General features: G+C 37.7%; 1 protein-coding gene across 2 annotated transcripts in view; it reads right to left on the reverse strand.

The window, feature by feature from the left end:
* The window catches only part of LOC103714915 (transcriptional adapter ADA2-like), a 39,902-nt gene that overhangs the window by 14,916 nt on the left and 1,973 nt on the right, over positions 1–23,013 (reverse strand). For both annotated transcript variants that reach the window (XM_008802380.4, XM_008802379.2), the window contains exons 2-9: positions 22,797–22,852; positions 22,133–22,296; positions 21,076–21,141; positions 20,812–20,937; positions 20,653–20,713; positions 13,428–13,491; positions 13,293–13,348; positions 13,088–13,201 (exon numbers count right to left, since the gene is read on the reverse strand). In XM_008802380.4, the coding sequence (XP_008800602.1) occupies positions 13,088–13,201; positions 13,293–13,348; positions 13,428–13,491; positions 20,653–20,713; positions 20,812–20,937; positions 21,076–21,141; positions 22,133–22,296; positions 22,797–22,852 (707 nt within the window). The remainder of the gene's footprint in view (positions 1–13,087; positions 13,202–13,292; positions 13,349–13,427; positions 13,492–20,652; positions 20,714–20,811; positions 20,938–21,075; positions 21,142–22,132; positions 22,297–22,796; positions 22,853–23,013) is intronic.

Raw genomic sequence — 23,013 nt, forward strand, 5'->3', positions numbered from 1 at the left:
AGGGCAATCAGTCAATCACATTAACTATTTTACCTCTAGACGATTCTCAATCGTCAATCAGCCATTTGATCAATCCTGAAACTTCTAAGCGTGTGACCTCACAGGTTCGAACCTAAGCCAGTAGTACAAGAACACTTCCTGCACTAATCGAAGTAACCATCTAGCAATGGGACCCGACGACCGGATAGGCCGAATAGATGCAAAGCAACATTCTAGAACCTATGGACTATGGTTACTGCATAATTCATCCTCTTGACCAGAAAATGCCCAGGGTGGGTTCAGAGTCTGTCTACCCTGAAACGATCCATCCGGAAATATGTTTCAATTCAATAAGTCAAGTGATAGTGATTTGACTTTCCCTGGCTAGGGTACTACTTAATTGAAAACACAAGGCATTCACCCTTATTTCTAAGGGAGGTCAATCCCATCTTGATCTGCAACTGACTACCACAAGTACTTGACTGGACCCAGAAACCTTTCGTCGCTGGATTAGAAATCCAGGTAGTCCGGCACCAAAGTACAGTGAGTTGCTTGCAAGCCACCGGTTGCAATCTCAGGTCTAAAGGATACATATACCCATATCCACTCGGAACAACTCTTGACAAGAGAGAGTCCGTCAATTGGTCACGTTCAGTGAACGTACACTACCATTCACCTGTATACCATACTAGTATCTCTATACTCTTTGGTTTGGAAGACAACGAACAAATATGATACACAATGACCTACGCCCGATAATACTATCGTCCTATTAATAGTATATCATACGGTCATGAACATTTAAGGACCTGTGTGACAAAATCATATTTTATTACACAAAGCAGTCCTAAGGACTTCATCACATCGGAGTTTGTGAAGATGTTCTGGTGATGAATAAATACCATGTTCTTATTTATAATTGATTCAAATACATTTACAATTAACAATTGATTGGATTTAGGACATAATTCCCAACAGAAACCTCAATAATACTTTCTATCTATCCTTTTTGGTTAAGGTCCTAGGTTGTTATCAATGGTATCAAAGAAAACTTGGTCCACTACCCATGTGGACTAAAAGCACTGTAGTATGGGCCCTTCTTCTATCGACCAAGAGCCGTACTTGTGTTTGAGATGAGATTGCATTTGAGATTGGATCCTTAGCCTAGTAAGGATACCAAGACTTAAACGGAGGGAGTATGTAAAGATTCGTGTGGGTATGCGTTTAATCCCACACGCTTGTGCACCGGAAAAATATTGTATACAGGGCTAAGGAACCCAAAATAATACCTTCTAGCTAGTCTTGGGGTGTCACTATGTTAAAGAGCATGTTGGCTTTTAGTGGATTTAGGTGACATTATTAAAGAGTGGAGACAATGACAAGCTAGGATAAAAACTAACAATGGTCCTGCAGATTAGGTAACACTTGGAAGAAACAACTAGCTTGAGGAAGGAGTAAGAACGGCTTTTTGAGCTTTACAATGAAATCTACAAGGCTTAAAAGGACCAAGGTTGTTAGTCATTTTAGTGGTTCCTTGAAGGGGACTCAAAAAGGTATTAAGTACCTGCACGAGATTTGGGACTTCAATATAAGATTCTAAGAGTTACCATATTACCGCAAATAGATTGTAACATAAAAGAATGAGTAAAAATGGTCACATTGGTAGAAGAAACTTTAGAGCTTGGAAGTAGCAAACAGGAAGAGCATTTAAATTGGCAAATAAAGGATGTTACATTGATGGGAAGGAGGACTTTGCAACTAAAGAAGATAAAGAAGGTTTTATAGGGAGTGGTCAAGAAACTAGTAAATGGGTTATATAATGTGTACAAGAAACAAGATTGAAGATCAAAACCATCATGAAGATAGATTAGGGGTTGGGGTTAATAATTATCGGCCTTCAAGGACTCATGCAACTAGGATACTAGGTAATCATAAGAAACGTTAAACGAAATGAATTTCAACATAAAAGATCAGGATGATTTCTATATAAATTTTTGTTTTTTTTAATTTAGAAAATGGACTTAGAAAATATACTTCTAAGCAATGTCCGCCGTACCGGTACCGGTCGGCGTACTGGTGGCCGGCCGGACCGGTACGGTACCGATCCGATCCGGTACGTACCGGCCGGTACCGATACCGTATCGGCACGGTACGGCGAGCCAGAAATTTGGATTTCTTTTTTTTTTAAATGTTGTCTTTGTTGGATCTTAAATTAAGTGAAGATTAATGTTTTTTTATTGCTTTTTTCATGATTTTTGATGTTTCTATGTTTAAATTTAGGGTTGAAATTTGAAACATAGATGATGCATGTTATTTGCTCCTCCCGTTCCAAATAATAAAATGATACATATAAAATATCTTTAAATTAAGATATAATTATTTACATACATTTAAAGCACTCTCGGATATCTAAAATCGGGACAAGTGCCGATGGCTCTCGTAGATATCCGGATCATAAGTATAGTCAGGAGAAGGCAAATCAACCCAATCAGAAGGAACACGCGCTAGGTTATAAGAACTGTCGGATCTCTTCCTCACGCTCTGGCTCTGAGAGATGTCCTCTGATTGTGTAGGAGCCCATCCAAATATGGCAGAAGCAAAATTCGATGCACCATATCCATATTCGTCTGGCTAAGGCTGTGGATAATAGAATCTGTATTCGTATACGAGCTCATCTGCAGCCGTATCCTATCTTCCTGAACGACCTCGAAAGCCCGTCTTCTATATCCAATGATATCCTCATGGAATCTATCAGGTGGTCGACCATGGTCCGTATTCTGCGTAGCACCCGTAAATTGGGACTCACAGGTGAAATAAAGACCACCCTCCGACTGTGTCTCATAAGTACCATACTGTCCTCCGCTCCCTCCATGGCTAGAAGATCCGTCACCACCAGAACCTTCATCGCTGTTGGTCCAAGTCTCCTCCTCGACACTCTCCATTGGGATTCTTTGTTTTCCTTTCCTGGCCCTCTCTGTCTGGCTATGTCGCCCTTCTCTACCGAGCATCTCTCGATCAGCTCTCTCGGTGGGTGTCTCGTACCAATCATGTGGTGACTGGCTCCCCTGTGCCTGTGGTTGATCAGCTCTGGGAGTGCGTGGAATATTGTGCTCAGTCCATTGCTCTGGATCGACCCTAGCCTCAGCGGCTATGAAGCTAGCTGGTCGTGGAGGCGATCCTGACTCGTCAAGCTCAGGCTCCTGCTGCTGGCCTACAAACCAGCCGAGTAGTGGATCATCGTCATCATCGGTGAAGGTTCCGTAAATCGGATCTGCATACTTGAGCTTCGCTTCCTTCTGAATGCACTTTAGCCTCAACCGCAGATTGTAGTGCACATAAACAAGGTCGTTGAGGCGCTTTTGTGTCAAACGGTTTCTTTGTTTGCTGTGGATAAGGGCGAAGGTGGATCAATTGCGCTCACAGCCACTAGAGGAGACTGTTTGGGAGAGGATCCGGATAGCTATCCGCTTTAAATTTCTCGCGGACCCGCCAAAATGCACCCACCATTCAGCTGCAAAAATATTTATGAAAATTACTTATATGATAGTTCCATATTAGTAACTAAGTAACACCAGATGAATGTCTTCTTGATGTGTCACGTACCTAGATTCATATTGTGTTCGCTGACGACAGCCGCTCGTTGGTCAAAACTGTAACTGCCCTTTCTAAATAATTTGCTCTGTAAAAAAGAAGCATGTTCTACCATGTTAATAATTGAAGATGCCAGTATACTTACACATGCTGGTAATTACTAAATCATAATTACCTCTTCAAGACATAGGGCCGTTTTTTCTAGATCATGCTCCATCTTATAAATCACATTACACAAAGCATCCAGAAGTATTTCATCTATACCAATTCCATCTATGCTATACTGAAACCGAGGGTTTAGGTAGTATGCTGCACATATACGAGACTATCTTAGCATAATTATATAAGTACATCCATCACTATAATTGTCACTATAATTATATCTTAGCTTACATGCTAGATGCAATTCCTTACCCATTTGCGCTTTCCACCGTCGCTCAATGATGTTGATGTACAACCGGCCATGCGCTGGATCTGCCTCCATAATCTGTTCCTTTGCCTTGACCATCATGTGATACAAAAACCCCATCTGGGGGTAGATCTCGCTATCTACGGCCCGCAGCACTTCATATAATAGTTTGATAGCTTTGACTATTGTAGTAGCCCGCTGCCAGAATGACTGTCTCGTCATCAAGTCTTCTATCTTGCTCCCTTCAGTACCGGCATAAGAATATCTACTATCATGCCACTTAGGATTGACAAACATCTGACGTAGGGCTCCTCTCTTCTCAAGAAAGCTTTCAAGTACGATGAAATTGGTAGCAAACCGTGTGACTCCTGATCTCAGAATCTCTCTCCCTGCATACTTTCTCATCAGTGAAAGGATCCAGTTATGGTTATAAATATACCTAGTGATGCGTTGGGCTGTCTCCACCATTTGCTGCACCCTACAAATCTTTCCAATGTCCATTAGCATGAGATCGATACAATGTGCAGCACATGGGATCCAGAAAATATGTGGTCGTCGCTCCATCAAGATCTGCCCGGCAGCCTTATTGCGGCCCATTATCAGTGACGACCCACGACATTCTCCTCTCCTACCAGATCAATCACATCCTCCATAAGTTTCAGCATGTATGCGGTGTTGTGCACATAAACCGAAGCATCAACTGACTTGTGGAAGGTCTTCGCATCATAATATGTCAGAAAGTTGATGATGCTCCGCCTGGTCGGACCAGTCCAACCATCGCACATGATGGTTAGTCCATATATGGGCCACTTGCTCTTGTAGAAGTCAATCTAATTCTCCAGCTCCTCCTTATTGTTGTCAAGAAGCTCACCGTAGATGTCCTTCGGAACTGGAGGAACTACACCGGGACCGGCAGCTTGTATAGCGATAATGGCAGACTTGTAGTACGTATTGTCTGTCACATTCGCTAGGATGTGGCTGAAGTGAAACCAGGATCCAATAGCTCGCCACATAGTTTTCTTCTTATCCTTCATCCACATTGTGTCTACTGACTGCTGCCTTGAATCTCTGCTAGGGAGAGCATGCGAATCTATATCATGAATTATCGCTCCTTGTGGAATTTCTCTAGATGACTTCTTTTCGCTACCAAAATTACCCAGCATAGATGCAATCCGGCCACGTTCTTTGCCGACGTCCTTCCTGACTGAAGTTGTCCTCAAGAACTTTAGATCTTGTCTAGTGCTCCCAGAACCGCCGCCCGACTCGTACACAGAGAGCCTAAATCGAACCCTATGTCTGGCTACCTCCTTCTGCTGCCACTGATCATCCAGGCTTGCCTGCATGGCCGTCTGAATATCTGCCTCCTCCTCATCTAGATCCTCAACCTCCTCTGGCTCTCTAGAGTGATAGAAAAGTGGCTCTGCCGCTCGGCAATCGACCTCCGCCCTCTTCTTGGAAACCCTCTCCTTCGCTTCTTTGACCTCAGCGAGATTCTGCCTCATCAGCATACGAATCTCGCCAGGATAATTCGGGCACGTAGCAACCTCACCGGAATTTTCGGCTAAGTGTTGCTTCAACCTGGTACCCCTCCTCTCTTGAAAATCTTGTTGCAAAAGTTGCATTGAAACTGGTGTCGTTGCCCCTCTCTTCCAAGTCTTCGCCCATAAGACTAGCCAATATCACGCTTTGCAGGGTTCGTTTTTCTTGATGGCTCCATTTCTATTATAAGTGTACAACATATCAAAAAATTAAGCTAATGGAGTAAATTTTTGCATTATTTAAGCAATTTATAAACTATTTTTTTTAAGCTACTTATTAACAAAATTAATGAAATAACATAGGACAAAAAAAATACACCTTAAATAGTCTCCGCTGGATTTTTTGGGAAGGACCTCCTCCTGAATTTGTGGGCTATCTCTCAAATCTTTCCTTCTCTGGTTATTCCTTAGAGGCTCACTGAATTTAAGAAGTCTGGAGTTTGAATGCTCTTGTTCGGCTTTTATAACCAAACGAGGAAGGCCGAGGCGCAGAATCCTGCTGTCTCGGCCATCAAGTTTCAAAAAAGTGGCTCTCAGCCACTTCTTTCATTTCAAAAGCAACATAAGTGGCCTCTCGGCCACTTCTTTTTTTTTGAAAAGAGACAGAAGTGGCCTCTCGGCCACCTCTTTTTTTTTGAAATGACAGAAGTGGCCTCTCGGCCACTTAAAAAAGCCACAGCTTCTTTTTTTTTAAAAGAAGTGGCCAGTCGGGCCACTTCTTTCTGAAACCATGCGCGGTGCGTGGTTTCTGAAACCACAGTGCATGGTTGTTAAAAAAAAATTGCGAACGGTACGAGGCCGGTACCAAGCGGTACCGGTCGGTATCGACCGGTACGGAGCACGTACCGGTCGGTTCTGCTAAAAAAGTAATCCAGTACTGGATTCCACGCGGATCCGGTATCGGTCTAGGGCCGGACCGGTATGTACCGGGAGGTACAAGCCGGTACGGCAGACCATACTTCTAAGTAAGGACCTGATATATAAAACTTTCTTGCGGAAATATTAGCTTATATGTTGACCTAAGTGGAGTGGTCGCTTTAGTCTGTGAAGAGAGTTTAGTGTTACTACTTTCTTTCGAGATAAGGGAGTACTCCATATAGAATCTAGAAGAATTGTTAAGGAATTAAAGCATCTCTCCTCATACATTATTTCACTTTAATCAATTTTAGAGAAATTATTTATGATGAGGTTGATAAAAATCTACATAATTAGATATATTTTACAAAAAAAGGTAAAAATTCAAAGGATAAAATTAGTAAAAGGAAAGAGCATCTTTAGGTCCATTTAGATCATTAGAGCTCCAGCTTTCATCCAACAGCGCATATTGTTCACAAATTTGAAAAGTCTAGTAATGTAAGTTTTCTTAGTTCTAATGAAGTTTAGAAAGCCTCTAGGAGCCATATCAGTGTAGCAATCCTACATGGAACAAGGTTCGCAATACCGGTTTTGGTATTATGGTACGCTCAACCGGCCCAAATCGAGCGGTACAGGGCGTACCGTACCATATCAGTTCGGTACCGGTATCCAGTATGGATAGCGTACCGACACTTGATATGCCAAAAAGATTCTGTACCATACTGTACCACTACTATGCTAGTGCGGGGCCCAGTACCGAGACGGTGAATCTTGTTGGTACCTATACTAGTATTATGTTGCCACAGTGTCGATACAAGTCAGTTCAACATTTTGACACTCATACACCCCTCATACCAAGTACTGGTTTGATACAAATACAATATGCCTGGAATAGGGCAATACACACTGGTTCGGCGAAAGTTGAGTGGACACTCAATACTATAGAAGTGGCATAGTGCAAGCTCTTCTAGCCATTAGGGTTTCTTTCTCATGTTTTAAGTGACAGTTAGGATTTGTTTAATTTAAAGGTCATGATTTAGTAACGTTATGATTTTAAGTACATAAAAAAGGTTGTTTATCTCTTTAATGATGACTCGTTTGATAGGTGATTTTCATTGTAAGAAAACAAAGAAGCAAGACTCGGCTATCTCATGTCCTCTTTTCTTATTCTCTCTAATCCTATTATTTTCTTTCATTATTCTCTCTCTTTGCCATTCTTCTACTTTCTAACTATTATTCTTTCTTCTCTATTGTTTATTTTCTGAGATTGATAACAAGCATGAACCTGATATATTTAACCTGGTTATTAACTATGTTTTTGCAATATTTTTTTTTATCCTGCAGGGATCAGGCCCTGCAATCGCTGTGATCACCCTCACTAGCTATCCAGGGACGTCCCTTCCTTCTTTTCGCTCCTCTTCTCCAGCCAATCTTGTCATCCAACAGGAAGTTCTCATGCATGCCCTTAGCCTTTGTTCAATCTTAAATTTCACTAGAGTCTCTGGAAATATGTGAATAATCACCAAACTCTGTGCACACAACACACAAATTTCAAATAATAAATACCTTGAAAGTCCTCCATAAGGAGGCTAGAGCCTCCATAGAAAGCTCATAATTTCCCTCTTTCCCCCCAATCCTGCAACTAATTCCAATCTTTCCAAATTAGCGCTAGTAGATAGCAAACCTTAAAATCATTCTTAAAACCTTTTTCATTTCACAAGCCTAACCCAAACCTCTTTCATCTTGTCGGTATCAAAACCAAGAGGAACCTACTTTATTCTTCCTTTCTTTTCCTTGATATCCTTCCTTCAGCATTGTTTCAACTTCAAATACTGAACTTGATATTAGCGACTTTTTGATGTCTTTACTCAAAATTGTAAGCCATAAACACTCAACTAGCATCTGTCTTTTCGAACATCATGCCACAAGAGACCACTCCAAAGGCAATTGCAAATTCTAGGAGCTAAAAAAAATTAGCAGATGCAGGTTTTGTCATTGATCAACCAGGTAATAAAAAGTTTCCTGTCCATGCAGCAGAAGCAAATAACATGAGAACATTCTTTAGGTACATATCCAAGTCACAAAAAGAAGATTGGCAGCCCTAGTTTTCATCTAATGGCATAAATTGTTGACATATTTGAAGACTTTGACAATCCAAGTTACTATATAGTTTTAGAAATGTCTAGACACTAGACAGTTTTCAGGAGTCTAAGTCACTACAGTGCTACTGTAGCAGGTTCTATTCACAGTACAATTGCTGGCATGATAGCATGTTAGCATTCATGATGAGACATGACTTACAGCAGGCTTTGATTGTTTTGGCATGACCTCCCGCATCTGATTTTTGCTTGCTTCTTTCTTCATGTTTTAACTAGTGGTGAAGAATTACTTTCTTCAAGAGTTGATGCTGTAAGAAAGGATTAAAATGCAGACATACCAACCTCATACTAGCCAGTATGCTGACCTTAAGCATGCAGAAGTGGGGTCAAATAAACTCTGTGGTCAACTAAATGGTCTAAACCAGGCGCGAACAGTAAGTAGTGGGCCAAATTGGGGCAATTTGGAGGCAGATTGGACCCAAATCAGCCCCAGATCAACCAAAACCAAGTAGGATCTCCTGGGATGACCTTTTACTTCCCTTTTTAGCATGTGCTCACCAGCTCAGGGTGGGAACGAGCTAATGAACAAATCATGATCTATCTAGACCTATTTGTTGTGCGGTTCAAGCAAATATCATCGAGATTTTGGGCTATGACAATGTTCCGGGTAGGTAAGTTACTTCTCTATCCTTTCTTATAATTTTCAAAAAAATGAAAATAAATTAGTGTTAAATTGGACAAAACTATGTTTCTTTATGCCGTCGATGGATTTAGTGGTTTTTGATCACCTTATCATGCTTTAGAGCATGAATCTGGCATCAAAATAAAGTTTGTTTTGGGTTGAATCCCAAAACCTACGTCAGCAAATTATATAAATCCAAACTAACCCTCACAATTGTATTCTTCATTTGTTACTAATCAAAAAATGCTAGTTGTAGACTTTCATCTCGAGCCTTGGTAGTCTTTAGTATCATCCATCAATTCAGTGATGGTGAATAAACTAAAATTGGATTTTAATAGTTGACTTTAACACATATAAATGTATTAATTCTAAGTCATGTAATGTTATGCCGCAAGTATGCAATACCAAAGCAAGTGCACATTGAAAACCATGGCCATGTCGCTTAAGTCAATAATCATTATATTTCTTACAAAAACAAAATTAACACAATATAGCATAAGAAAATATAAAAAAAATCAAGGCCAAAATAAGAGATACCAAGGGCATGCTGACCATGTTGGTGGGACACCTTAATTGCAAGTTGAAGGCTCAACAAAGGTTAACACCATAAATGGTAGCATTCTGTGCCAAAACCTTATTTTAGTCCTCTTCACTTTTTATCCATGTCTTTATTAGTTTTTCTTCCAAAATAATAAAATATAGTGTATTTTTCTTTTAAATTGAATTGAACTTGAACCTAGACCCAACTTAATCTACCTGAAACATGAACATATGCATGCATGCATGCATATATTTTAGATAATCGTCGGGCTGCGAAATTGTTTTATAAGTAGTTATGTCAAATGTTATATTACAAAAAGAAGAGAATACTGTGATTTCTTAATGTTGCCATCACGAAATCAATTTTGACCATTGCTCAGGAAATGATCAGTATGACTTGTTCTATTCTAGACATTTCTTGAATGTGCAAAACTACTGTGCTTTCATTTTATAGTTGATTTCCAAGGTTTCAGATCTTGCAGAATAGCTTTGTATGGCTCACTGGCTGATATGGTATGTACAATGCTAATACAAGGTACCAATATTTATTGAAACAAAAGAAGCTCTGAGAACACAGCTTTTGAGCTTCAAGCCCAAGGTACTGAGCAGTCATTGTACTGAAACATAAGAAGGTGTGGAAACACACCTTTTGAGCCTTGATGCTAGGTAGGTGGTCAATTCAGGATTACATGCATGTTCAAGACTGTTATAGTCAGTGCATGCCAGTTCACTCATTGAACCATCTTGAACGATGTTGGATACTAGTCCTCGATTGGTATGGAATGTATGGGTCAATATGGGCTAATATAGCGGAAAATTGAAATCTTAGTTGATCCACTTGTGCATATCAGAACAATTTCAAGTAGCTTGCGTTTGCTACTTTGTAACTTGTAAATATTTTTTGGTTAATTTGTGAGTCAGGACCTGCATCCTTCTTTCGTGATCCATGGTTACTGCCAAAAAGAAAATATTATGATTTTTCATGAAATTTGGTAGATTGTTGATCTAGAATTAGGCTTACAATTTACAACTGGACTAGCTCCAACCAGGTCAAGCATGACTTAGACCCGACCCGGTTTCCTCTACGTCATCTTTTTGGGTCTGGATCCAATCAGTTGGCTATCTGCATGGGGTTGGTTCAGGTCAGGTCCATGGAAAATTTTCTAGAACCATCAAGTCATTTAGGCTAGGTCAGGTGGCCATTATTTAATATTTTTTAATGTTAATCTCAATAAAATAACACACTTAAATTCAAATTTTATACCAGCTGAAAAATATAATCTTTTAATCAGTAAACATCATTCACCATTAGGACCCATTAAAATGCAAAATAACAGCCCTTATGATGGCCATTATGGTATTCCCATATAAACCCAATAAAGGACTGAAATGAAATGGGTAACGACAGCTACAATTTCCTTCACAGGAGTAAATAATGGTTTTGGAGGGGTCTGTTATTTTAGGATATTAATATATATATATATATATATATATATATATATATATATATATAAACAGAAACAGCCCTTATAACGGCCACAATGATATTCCCATATAAACCCAGTAAAGGGCTGAAATGAGTAACAACAGATACAATTTTCTTTTGCAGGAGGCTGCATGTACACCTTCTCATGAAGATCACCGTGGTGGAAGGCATATTTTGAATGTCTAACTGATAGAGTGGCCAACCGCTGCAACGGCAATAATGGTTCTTACACTAGTCATCTTAGCCACAGGCAAAAAAGTCTCCTCATACTCTATGCCATACTCTTCCTAATGGGTTTGGAGGGGTCTGTTATTTTATGATATTAATATATAAATGGACAAGTTTGGAAGTATCACATTACAAGGGCATAGGTGTCATGTATGGCATGGTACATACAGTGGTGCCTACATATAAACTCATGGTTTGTTGATATGCCTCAATATGGCATGCGATACATACTGCAGTATAAAACATACTCTACCTGGTATGTCAGTTTCATAAACCTTGAATATGAAATTATATTTGATATACTTTAATATGTGTATATATTAATTAATCTTAAAAGAGATTTATCTGCTAATCTGGAAAACTGATTGAAATGCATAAAAACACTACATCTAGTCATGATTCCACAGATTCTGTATCTGCTTGAGATTTGGCATAAAAAAACCAAAATCATGTGTGAACTAAAAACAAACTCTCCAACTCCAAATCAAACAAATACAGATCACTAAACTGGTATTAAATTAAGACATAAATTCTGCAAACAAGAAGTTCATTCTGAAAAATGCCACACCAAGCTAAAGTGTCAATATTTGGTATCCTATTGGGCAAGAAAAGTCTCTAAATATAAACTAATCATAAAAATTTCAAAAGTTAAAATATCAGAAAAATATGCTAGAAAATAAACCAAAAGTTTGCCAAAATCAACAGCTCCAACTAAACAACACAGAATTTATTTAATTAAGTGACAAAAAACAGCATTGATTACAATAATTAGTTAATCATAACAAAATGAGATAATCAAACCCTACTTCTTGGTGCAAAGAGGCGCAAAAGCAACAGAATAACAACAATTGCATTTTAAGATTCCAAAATGATCAACAAAACTAAGCAGAAGCTTTAGAGTACAGTGATATGGGGGAAATTAGACCTCTAATAAACAGGAAGGCATCTCTTGTATATAATACTAACATAACTAATACTAGACATTTGCTGAAAGAAAAACTTAGGCAAGTCAAACTCATCCACTACGTGATGAAAGTGTAGAGCAGCATGCTGCAGTGTGTCCTGCAGGTTGGTGGGCAAACCTTCAACTGGTCCGTCAACCAAGATAGTGAGAGGTTTGAAGATGGATTATGTTATAGACTGGCCATTAGGCCATCCAAGACTCACGCAGTAGTTACATACATATGCAGGAAAACAAAAAAGCTTTTACAGTTTAAACCGAAATCAAAATGGGTAGGCTGCAGATAGATAGAAAGCTTATACATAAATTCTGTATAGAAGGAAAGTTGTTTCTGGTAACAACTAATCCATGAAATCAGGACAACAACTTTCTAAAAACAAAGGAAAAAGGCATCGACACAGTTGTAATGTGGATGATGTCAATTTTTTTAGCTCAAGGGAAGGCAATTAGTCTGCTGATTGGGTTGCCCGTTTAAGAAGAGATACTGATTGTTGTAAGCGTAAAGCTTATATATTCCAGGTATGCCCTGTATTCATGCTTCTCAAGTATGATTTGGCCATTACCATATAGTATTGCATCAATGTATTCCTTCATTATCAAAATAATATAAAGAACTGAAAATTTGAGATTGGTGAGCTGTGAGCATATATCCTAAAAAACTTATGACATGAAATAAATAACAATTAATGTTGGCCAGAAATTTCTAGCATGTATGATACCTTCAGCTGATGTCGAACTTTCCACTCTAGTTCCACCAGAATCATTCTTAAACTTTAACATATTAGAAGCCCTCGTATTTGCAGCTGTGGAAGATATATTTGTACAGTCTCCACCTGTCCAAACAGCATGATTGTTTATGGATTTACAATATCTTGTACTAAAATACAATCACATAGAGAAATTTGAGAGAAGTGCTAATGCTACCGGCAGTTGAGCTTGAGTATTGTTCAGCTGGAGCTTCTCTACTTGGAATTTCAATCCTATCAACTCAGAGGATCAAAACTCTCGGTGAAAAAATATAATAGTCAAAGGAAAGAAGGTTATTGATCGGCGACATACTTGATCCCTGAAGACGAGAATAAAGATTCCTCTTTTGGACTAGCACTCTGTGGCACCAAAATCCCTGTCACGAATAAACAGTGCATAACAGGAGAGTACAGTATTCCTAGTTAACTAGTCAACAGCTAATTATAGTATGTGAACAAATTGAAGAGAAAAAAAAGTGAAAAGTTGACGTAGTGTTGATAGCAGGTTCTAACAAGGAGAAACTATGATATGAATCCTTTGTCAACTCCTTGTTTTTATTTTTTCCTCCATCCTTGTTCAAGTCCTTCATAGGCATGAATAGTGACAAAGGATCCCAAAACCAGCCTTAGATCTATGAATAGGATTGTCAGTTTCACATTACATGGAAGCATCATGTACACATGGAAATAAATAGCATATAATCATTAATCCGGCCAAACCGGACAACAAGAATCAGGAAGCATGAATGAAAAGTACTCCTAAAATTCTTGCACATGCAGCTTCTTGAAAGTAACTGAAAGCTATGCATGTGCGGAAATGAGTTCCTGTTCCTGAATGTGTTTATTGGTGTACTTGACAATTTTTGAACCCAAAAGACCAAATGGAGTACTGTCATGGTAGCATGTACAGACACACAATGGTGCGAGATTGTATATATTCTTCTCATGTATACCATATTATTTATATTCAAGACTGCATAACTGAATCAAGTCTGCTCGATACATGAAGTTATCTTCAAAATATAATTTTTGTACTGGAAAAGTGAAATAAATTGCATTAAATACTGATGACGACATTCCTTCTTTTAGAAATTAGTCAAGTGACAAGGTAGTGCCACTACTTCCAAACCATACAAACAACAAGCTTGACATGCAACAAAAAAAAGGTCAACTTTATCACATTTAACAAGTAGTTCAGCAAGGAGACGCTACTCTAAACATCGACAGTCTTCACTATTAAAATAGCTCAATTACAAAAAATTGTTACTGGTGTGAAGTGAAAAAGAGGGAAGAGTCTTTGGTATAATTGTGCCATAGTCAAGGTGAAATATTTAAATTAAAGTATGAGAAATTACTTTTTCACAGCGAAGAAAGCATCAATATCAAATTTAGTCACATGCATAAATATCATGATCTACTAGCAATATTCTTTGAAGATTCATGATACCGTGTGCACAGATAGACACACACACACACACATACATAGGAATATATATACCATAGAATTCACGAAATAATTGAAAAATTCACAAATTATCCAACTTCGGAAAGTCTAATGAATTATTCTGCAAATTACTCATCCATACAAAAATATATCAATAATTCATTAAACTTAAAGTTAATTTGTGAATTGTTGACTAGTTGATTGCTTTATAGTGTGAGTAGAAGTGGTTTGGCTGTTCTGCATAGGCTCGTGCTCTAAAACAACATAACATGCAGCCATGCCATGGGATGGGATTCAGGAAGAGGTGTTCTGCTGACTTTGGGATTACACCAATAATAAAATATTATTTTTCCCAAAAAGGAGACCAGAAATCATTCCTATTCCATTCTCCTTTCTTCCTTTTCCTTCCATTATTTTTCTTCTACCCATCTCATCTTCCCATATACTGATCTTGGTCTGCTTCTTTGGTATTTGATATCTATTATTTTGCTCTCTCCATATATATAAAAATATAGTCATGAATAGTTTTTATTATTTTTTAAAAGATCCTGAAGTTCTGCTGAGTTCGCTGGATTTTTTCCAAATTCTGAAATCTAAAATTCTCAACCTTGCCAAATTAACCCTAAATATTGAACTCATGACTATTAAGGAAGGCCATAACATCCCGAACCACCCAGTTCAGGGTGTATCGAACCATGCCGCCCTCAAATTAAGATGGTACACCTGTTTGGTTCGAGACAAAGCCCTAACCGAACAATATAGCAACGGACCGAGTTGAATCGTCTGATTCGGATCAATTTAGGGTTTTTGACCCTCTCTCCCTCTTTAATTATTGAGAGGGAGAAGGAGAAGGCCTCCCATGCCTTCTCTAACTTCCCTGTTATATATATTTTTTTCAACTCAAAAAAATCAAAGAAAGAGGCCAGATTTTGTAGATTTCAGCCCAAATCGACGCCAAAAACAGGTAAATGGCCTTCTCCCCTTCCGTCTCCTCTCTTTTTTTCTTTTCATGTTGAAATCGATAAGAAAATAGAAAAATGAGGGAAGATCTTGCCATCATTTCGGACTTTAGCATGATTTCATGATATGCTATAGATCTATGAATGATCTATGCAATGCAGTTAAACTCATAATTTTTCGTTACGTCTATGAATTTTTTAATTTAAAAATATTATCAAAATAAAATATTAAAAAAATCTTGTAAAACTAGTAGCGTGTTTAGGGGTACGCAAGCCATTCTATATCTAAATTTAGTAGCAATATATTTAAGTTTGAGTATGATCATGCACAATAGCACATAGAGACCTAGGCTCAAGTTAAAATAAATTTGAAAAAGATAAGTGGTCCAGAAGTAAAATTAATTTAACAAATAAATTTGAAAAAAAATAAGTTTGTTCATATCCATGGGCTAAGAAAAATAAAAATAGCATCCCTAGTAAGGCGCTACCCTGATACGAAGTAAAATTAATTTTTTGATTATTTTGTCTAAATATTATATTTTTAATTAAAAATAATCAGAAATATATAAATAATACAACCAATTATGAAAACTTAGTATTATGTATGGATAATCCAGAAGTATTTTCTAAAGTAGAAAACTGATTTTTTGCATTACAATAAAAATTACTATTTTTAAATAATTAATTAAATAATGATCAATTGAGATAAAAATATATGTAGCACCCTTGGTAAGGTTATACATTATTTTGAATCAAAATATAGTTTCTAGATATTCCGTAATTAACTATCATTTATTATATAAAAGTTAGTTAAAAATATTTAGTGAAGCCTAAAAAATATTAACATTTGTATTATATATAGACAATGCAGAAGTATCCATTAGACTAATTTGGTTATTTTTTTATTACAATGTAATTTCACTAATTTTATATAATTAATTAAGTAATTATGAATTGATGTAAAAATATTTGACATATGTTTGGTAAACTTGCAGGAATGGATGCATGAAGGAGGAGCATGACATTGATTGAGTTCATAGGGTCATGAAACCAAATCGGCATCACTGAATGTGCAAGTGGTGTGATAAAGAGTTCAAGGTGGAGGGTTTACCAGATTGAAACAACATCTAACTAATAGTTATTCTAACGTGTCTGCTTGCCAGAATGCCTACAAGAGATCCGCAAAAAAATAAAGCACTTCACCGATTTTAAGGTAGCCAAGCAAAGAAATATTGAGAAGAGATGGTGGTCAAACGCCAAGCAACAAAGCCATAGTCATACTGCTCCAGGGATCCAAAGGACTATGAGGCATCCATCCTGGATGACGAGGAGGCGTAGATTCAGGATACCATCTAAGAGTGCCGAAATGACTAGCGGTAGAAGGAGATAGCCAGGCACAAAGCTCAGCTTAGGCCCTCACAGTACAAGTCAAGCCCTAGTTTTGAGTCCACCAGGGCAGATCCAAGCTACAGGAGGATCTCATCAATCAGGAAGGTTGTCACAACAACGATGACGGTTGTATAGCCTCTATGTTTGGAGCCTTTGGCGGTAAGAAAACAAAGAAGTCCAAAGAGATTCTAGCAGGAGCTGCCATTCATGATGTAGATCTGCGTGCCTTTTTCCATCAAAGATTCCAAGCAGCAAAGGATTGACGTCATGCTGGTGAAAAATATAAAAAAGGACATGTGGAGAGTTATTGCATCCTGCTTCCACTTCAGCCACATTCCTACAAATGCAGCAAACAACACATTTTATCAATCTACTATTGCCTCCATTCAAAGAGCCAGTTAGTGTGCAGATCCTCTTGAGCTGAAAGATTTATATGGTAAGCTACTAGAAAATAAGTTGTTAGAGAAGTGGGTAGCACCCCACCAGAGCAAGTAGGACACCTATGGCTTAACTCTGATATGTGATGGTAGGACGGGACCTAGTAGGTGAAGTATTATTAATTTTCTGATATATTGTGACAAAAATATTTTGTCACAAATCAATTGATGCTTCGGATTAGGTGCACGATGCCCATTATGTCCTCAGATTGATGAATGAGATTATAGACCAGATACAGGGGCAGAATCTCATGCAAGTGGTCACGGATAATAGGCCACAGTATAAGGCCATAGGGGAGATTCTAATGGCAGGTGGTCCCATATTTTATGTACCCTATGTGCTACACAGTACATAGATCTGATGTTGATGAACATCAAAAAGATTCGTGGAGTGAAGCAGGTTGTCAATACAGCCCAATCCATTACTAAATTTATTTACAACGATATATCGGTGCTATCTTTGACAAGGAAGCATACAGGGGGTGAGATATTGAGGCCAGCAAGCACTTGTTTTGCCACCAATTACATTGCACTTCATAGCCTTATCGAGAAGAAAGTAAGCCCGCATCAGATGTTTGTCAATGTTGTGTGGTGAAAGAATAGATATGCCCCTGCAGGCACTGAAGGGAGGCATGTCAAGGGCATAGTCACAAGCCAACAGTTTTGCCAGCAAGCCGAGAGAATTGTGAAGGCTATTATACCTTTGTATCGAGTGCAAAGGGCTGTGGACAGCGAGAGATACCCTAGATGGGCTTCCTTAATCACATGATGATGGTTATCAAGGCTCAAATTGGCAGGTAGACCTAAAGCATGCCTAGGAATATATTGAAGTCATTGAGCATAGGTATTAGGTAGTATTATCAGAGGGGTCGGAAGTTGCATCTAGCAGGTAATGTTTATTCATATAGTTTCATCATATTCCTGTATGATCTTATACTAAATCAACTACAAAATGTATTAACAGCCTACTACTTGAACCAGAAGTTTTAACACAGCATCCCAAGAATAGATATGGATGAGAAACTTCTGGTTGCCCTATGCATTGTCATATATAAGATGGAGCCTACTCTGGAAGTTGCTGCCTAGTATCTGGAAGAGATAAATTAACTTGAGTAGTGTACAGGATCATTACTTTGTCAACTCATGTAAATCATTGACAATGTCAAATTGGCATCACATTCTATATATTTTTTCAATAGAAAAATGTTTAAGGAGGGCTCCCAAGGCTTCAGCGACAGGCTAGCTATGATAAGCAAAGGAAGCATGAATCTAAGTATTTTGAGACACCGATTATAACTACTCTAATGTTTTATAATTATTAGTATCTGATATGCAATTTTTTTGAATGCATTTGCAACCGAATGGTGGTTTACTTCGAGCAATCATCTAGGAACCTTTAAAGGCTAGCGATCGGGATCCATTGGCAGATGGCCTCCTCCAGTGACTGTGAGTGCAACTGGTATACCTTTGCCTTTATGCATAGCAAACAAAGATACCATCTCATGCAAAAGTGCCTCATAATAATATGAAGGTTGGGGAGAGTCGACCATTGCAAGGCTCCATGTCCGAGACATTCTTCTAGAGATTTGATAGAGTTGCTTAAGAAGAGGCCACCATGATACCCAATCTACTCAAGATAGAGGGTGCAAACGATCCACCCAGTAGAGCCAGGCAAAGAGAGACATCCAAGAAAAAAAGGCAGCTCTTCAAGCCAGCATGAAAGGAAAAAGAAAGGAAGTTGTAGTTCCGTTAGAGAATCGAGGAGTCTGTTCGCTCATATTCAAAGATCCAAGAGCCCTCGGATAATCGATTGCCCAGATCGTCCTATGATCCAGCAATGATGACAGTTCGAGCGATGATGCATCTAGAGGCCAGGAAGGTAGCAATGGACATGGCACGATAGTACTCACAACCCCAGGGCCGTCTTTGATTCACCGATGGGTCCTAATTCACTCATGCTAAATAGAATAGAGACCACGGTGCACAACTTGGTAGAGCCCACAAGAAAACCATTGCATACAGAAGACGGGCCCCTCGAGGTCATTCAATATATAATGATGTTGTTGTAGATAATATTGCACATGTAGTAGGGTCTCTAGACATATCTAGATCTGAGTCATACACTGGATCCTATTACACACGACCAAGCTATGACCCACATAGATATAGTTGATCTGAGGCATCGTATTTGAGTGGATACTATCTTTCATAGCTTCTAGTAACTTACGGGTTGGATTTCACTATCACAATCTTCGGATGGCCAGCCAAGTATCAGACAGAAGAATAGTGTCAAGATAACTATCCAGCAGGCAGGCAAGAATATGCAGCAATTCTATAATCTTGGAGTAGTATCTCAGGTTCAAACTACGATCGTGATCGTTATGTCTACGAGAGACATCTACACTCTACAAAATTTTAGATCCAATACATATTCTGCACTTTCAATACATTAAATCGACTCCATTTTTTGTATTGTATGTATATTCACTTATAAATGCTTTAATTGTATTTCAATTTCATTTCATAACCAAAAAGGCATCAAAACAATGTCAAATTTCAAATTAAACAATCATAAACATTAAAATCATAAATGGAAACAAAAAAATTGAGAAAACAAAAAAAATAAAAAAAACAAAAAAAATAAAGAAAATGATGTCCAGTCAGATGACTGGTACATCGGCCCATACCGTGTGTCGGTATGATACAAAATCAGTACCATACCATATCAGTGACCAACTGGTACAGCATTCAATACCAGTTCAGCGAACCTTGCATATAAGAAAATATTTATAAATGGATGTATAAGCTTCTACCTATGCACTTGAGCATCAGTGAACTTGCAAAACTATGCCTATTAACCAAATCTTCTAGTCCTGTATCACATGTCTCTTTTCTACAACAACACTATACAATTAGTATAGAAACAATGATTATTGTCTTTGATTAGTTATTATAAAGAAGAAGATGCTCATTTTGTAGGATAATTAATTTCAAAATTGCAGAATTTTGATTCTTAGCATCCAACACTGAATACTCTAAAATTTGGAGAAATAATGAGTGATTCCATGCTTTTACTGAATGAGAATTCCACAGTGACATCCAAAATTAAGTTGGTATATTTTCTGTTCATTTTACCAAGAAAGTGGTTCATAAAGAACATAGGACTCATCAAAATATCTGTTCAAATATTTAGGTGTAAAGAAAATAGTAACTGTGAAAGGAAAATATTGCAGTGAAAGTAACAACTTGTACAAACATAAGGAAAGCAATAGTATCACAAAAAGCAGCATGAAGCTTTCTTTCCCTCACCTTGCACATTGTCCATTGCAAGAAGATCAGTTTTTGCTGTCCCATTGACATGAGACATGTCCTGTTGTTTGCACATCAACAAGCACAAGGGAACGTGATTAAATACTAGACAGCATGAAAGTTAATAAAGAATACCGACATAGTGAGAAAATGTAATACCGGCAGAGGAAAGCAGGGTGAGTTCATGTATGCTGTTGTATAGTGATCGATACATTGTGTCTTATTCTTGGTAGCAACATGCTCAGCAATTTCTTCCCAGCTTCCCAATCCATACATATCAATACCCTAAGGAAACAAAAAGGAAAACATCAGCCTTAGAATTGTAAGTTATCTTGACAAAAGTAAGCCAGATTCCTTCATATATATGCTAATGCCGTCATCTTCAGCACTTTATATTAGAAGTGACAGAAATTTCAGGAATACCTCTAGAAGCAATATTTCCTCATCTGCATTCCAATCTGAACATAGTAGGGGAAATGATTTGCTGTCCTGTTGAAAAAGAAGTGTGCAATCAATATATATCCAATCTGTCATCGTCTCAATATAGCAGAAATATCAAAGAGAGAGAGAGAATGATACAGTTAACAAAAGAGAGAGAGAGAGAGAGCATCTTATATGTCATTTGCAGAGTACTTAATGATGCAATAGTTACAAGAATCGATGGTAAACTAGAACTCTCAATGAATATATAGGATGCAAAATTAATGAGACCAACTAAAATATAAAAAGTGCGTGCAGATCATAATGGACCAAGCTTCAGTTAACATTCATGGTAAAAAGACACCCAGAATTAGTTATATTCAGTCAATTCGCTCTAGCATACCAGACAATCAAAGAGAATAAGAATGTCACTCTAATAACCAGTGACAACCGAGCAAACAGAGATATGTCTCTAGAGAATTATGTGCTTGCCATAATGGATTTATAATGTCATTGACTGTCTTATGTATTTATTTATACCCATTTATTACCAAAAAATGTCAATATATGTAATCCAAACTGAACACAGAACTCAGTGCAAAATGAAAACATAACTGTGACCTAAGCCTCCAAAAAGATTCTTTTCCTAGTTAAAACCCAAGCAGCTGATAGCCTAACTTTGTGCAAGACATCAACATGCCAAGAACTTAACCTTATTTTCTTTGTGAATGTAATGACCAACCATGCATCCATGAGAAATTCTTGAAATTGAAAAAGCCTTGGGAATCAAGAATTACTACAGGGTCTACTTAACATCAGAATCACACATTTATGTCTTAAATATCAATGACCCAGCATAGTGCTAGAAATTTATCAAGAAAGCCAAAGAGGAACACACTGCAAGTTGCAGAAGACGGTAAAATATCACACTTTTATTTTAATAGTACAGGCTAAACATCACATTTAACAACATTTATTTAACATTTCTAAGCAACAAGACATCAACTCAGAGATAGTGAATCAGCAATAATCATTACAAAGAAGACAGAGTTGCACCAACCATAACCCTGTAAGGGTGATCGCTTTTATGTGGACTGACTTCAGCACCCACAGAAAAGCATTCCACACATAGATCAAAATCAGCACATATCGCGCACTTTATGCGAATCATCCCGGAAATGTCCTTGTTGCAGTAATTGCAATGATACTTCCTTTCTTTAGTTCCTGATATAAGCTCAAAAGAAAAAAAGAAAAAAAACAACTACCATAAGACAGGATTTAAATGGCAAAAGATCCATATTTGTGCTTATGATTATGTAGTATAACAAAGTATTGAATAAATTACTCACGAAACTATACCACAAGATCTCAAACATTAAAAATTATTAGTACAATAAAGAAAAAAGCTCAAATGTCAGAAACTTTAGAATTTTGCTGTTCTAGCAAGAAAACATGGAAAACTTCAAGAATAACCAAAAGAGTTCTTTCATAAAGTTTAAGGTTAATATGCTTTGTATGTCATATAACTGCAATGCCTTTGGAGTCAAAAGATATTTCTATTTTCAGAAATCAAGTCCTAATTATGATTGTTCTTTTGAGAACCAGAGGCCATTTTCTTTAACAAAGTTCAATTCTCAAATTCCCGCATTCATGTTCATTAGGGCATTCATATACTAGAAGCTATTTTGTGCAACATGTAGCTCAGCTGCACAGAGGAAACAGACCTGCGTCTAAGGTTTTAGCATCTTCTTTGACTGGCACAGCTCTTCGCTTCTTTGATCTACGAAAGAACAACAAAATGGAGTTTACTAGACAGGCAAAAATGTATGTGAAAAAGAAATTAAAATTATACATGTGAATACAAGTTGAAGAATGAATGTAATAATGACAAGGTGCAGCATTTTATACAAGTAGTGAGTATATATGAGCCATTATGACTAA

This window comes from Phoenix dactylifera, chromosome 6, assembly GCF_009389715.1.
Source record: "Phoenix dactylifera cultivar Barhee BC4 chromosome 6, palm_55x_up_171113_PBpolish2nd_filt_p, whole genome shotgun sequence".
Classification (NCBI taxonomy): domain Eukaryota; kingdom Viridiplantae; phylum Streptophyta; class Magnoliopsida; order Arecales; family Arecaceae; genus Phoenix; species Phoenix dactylifera.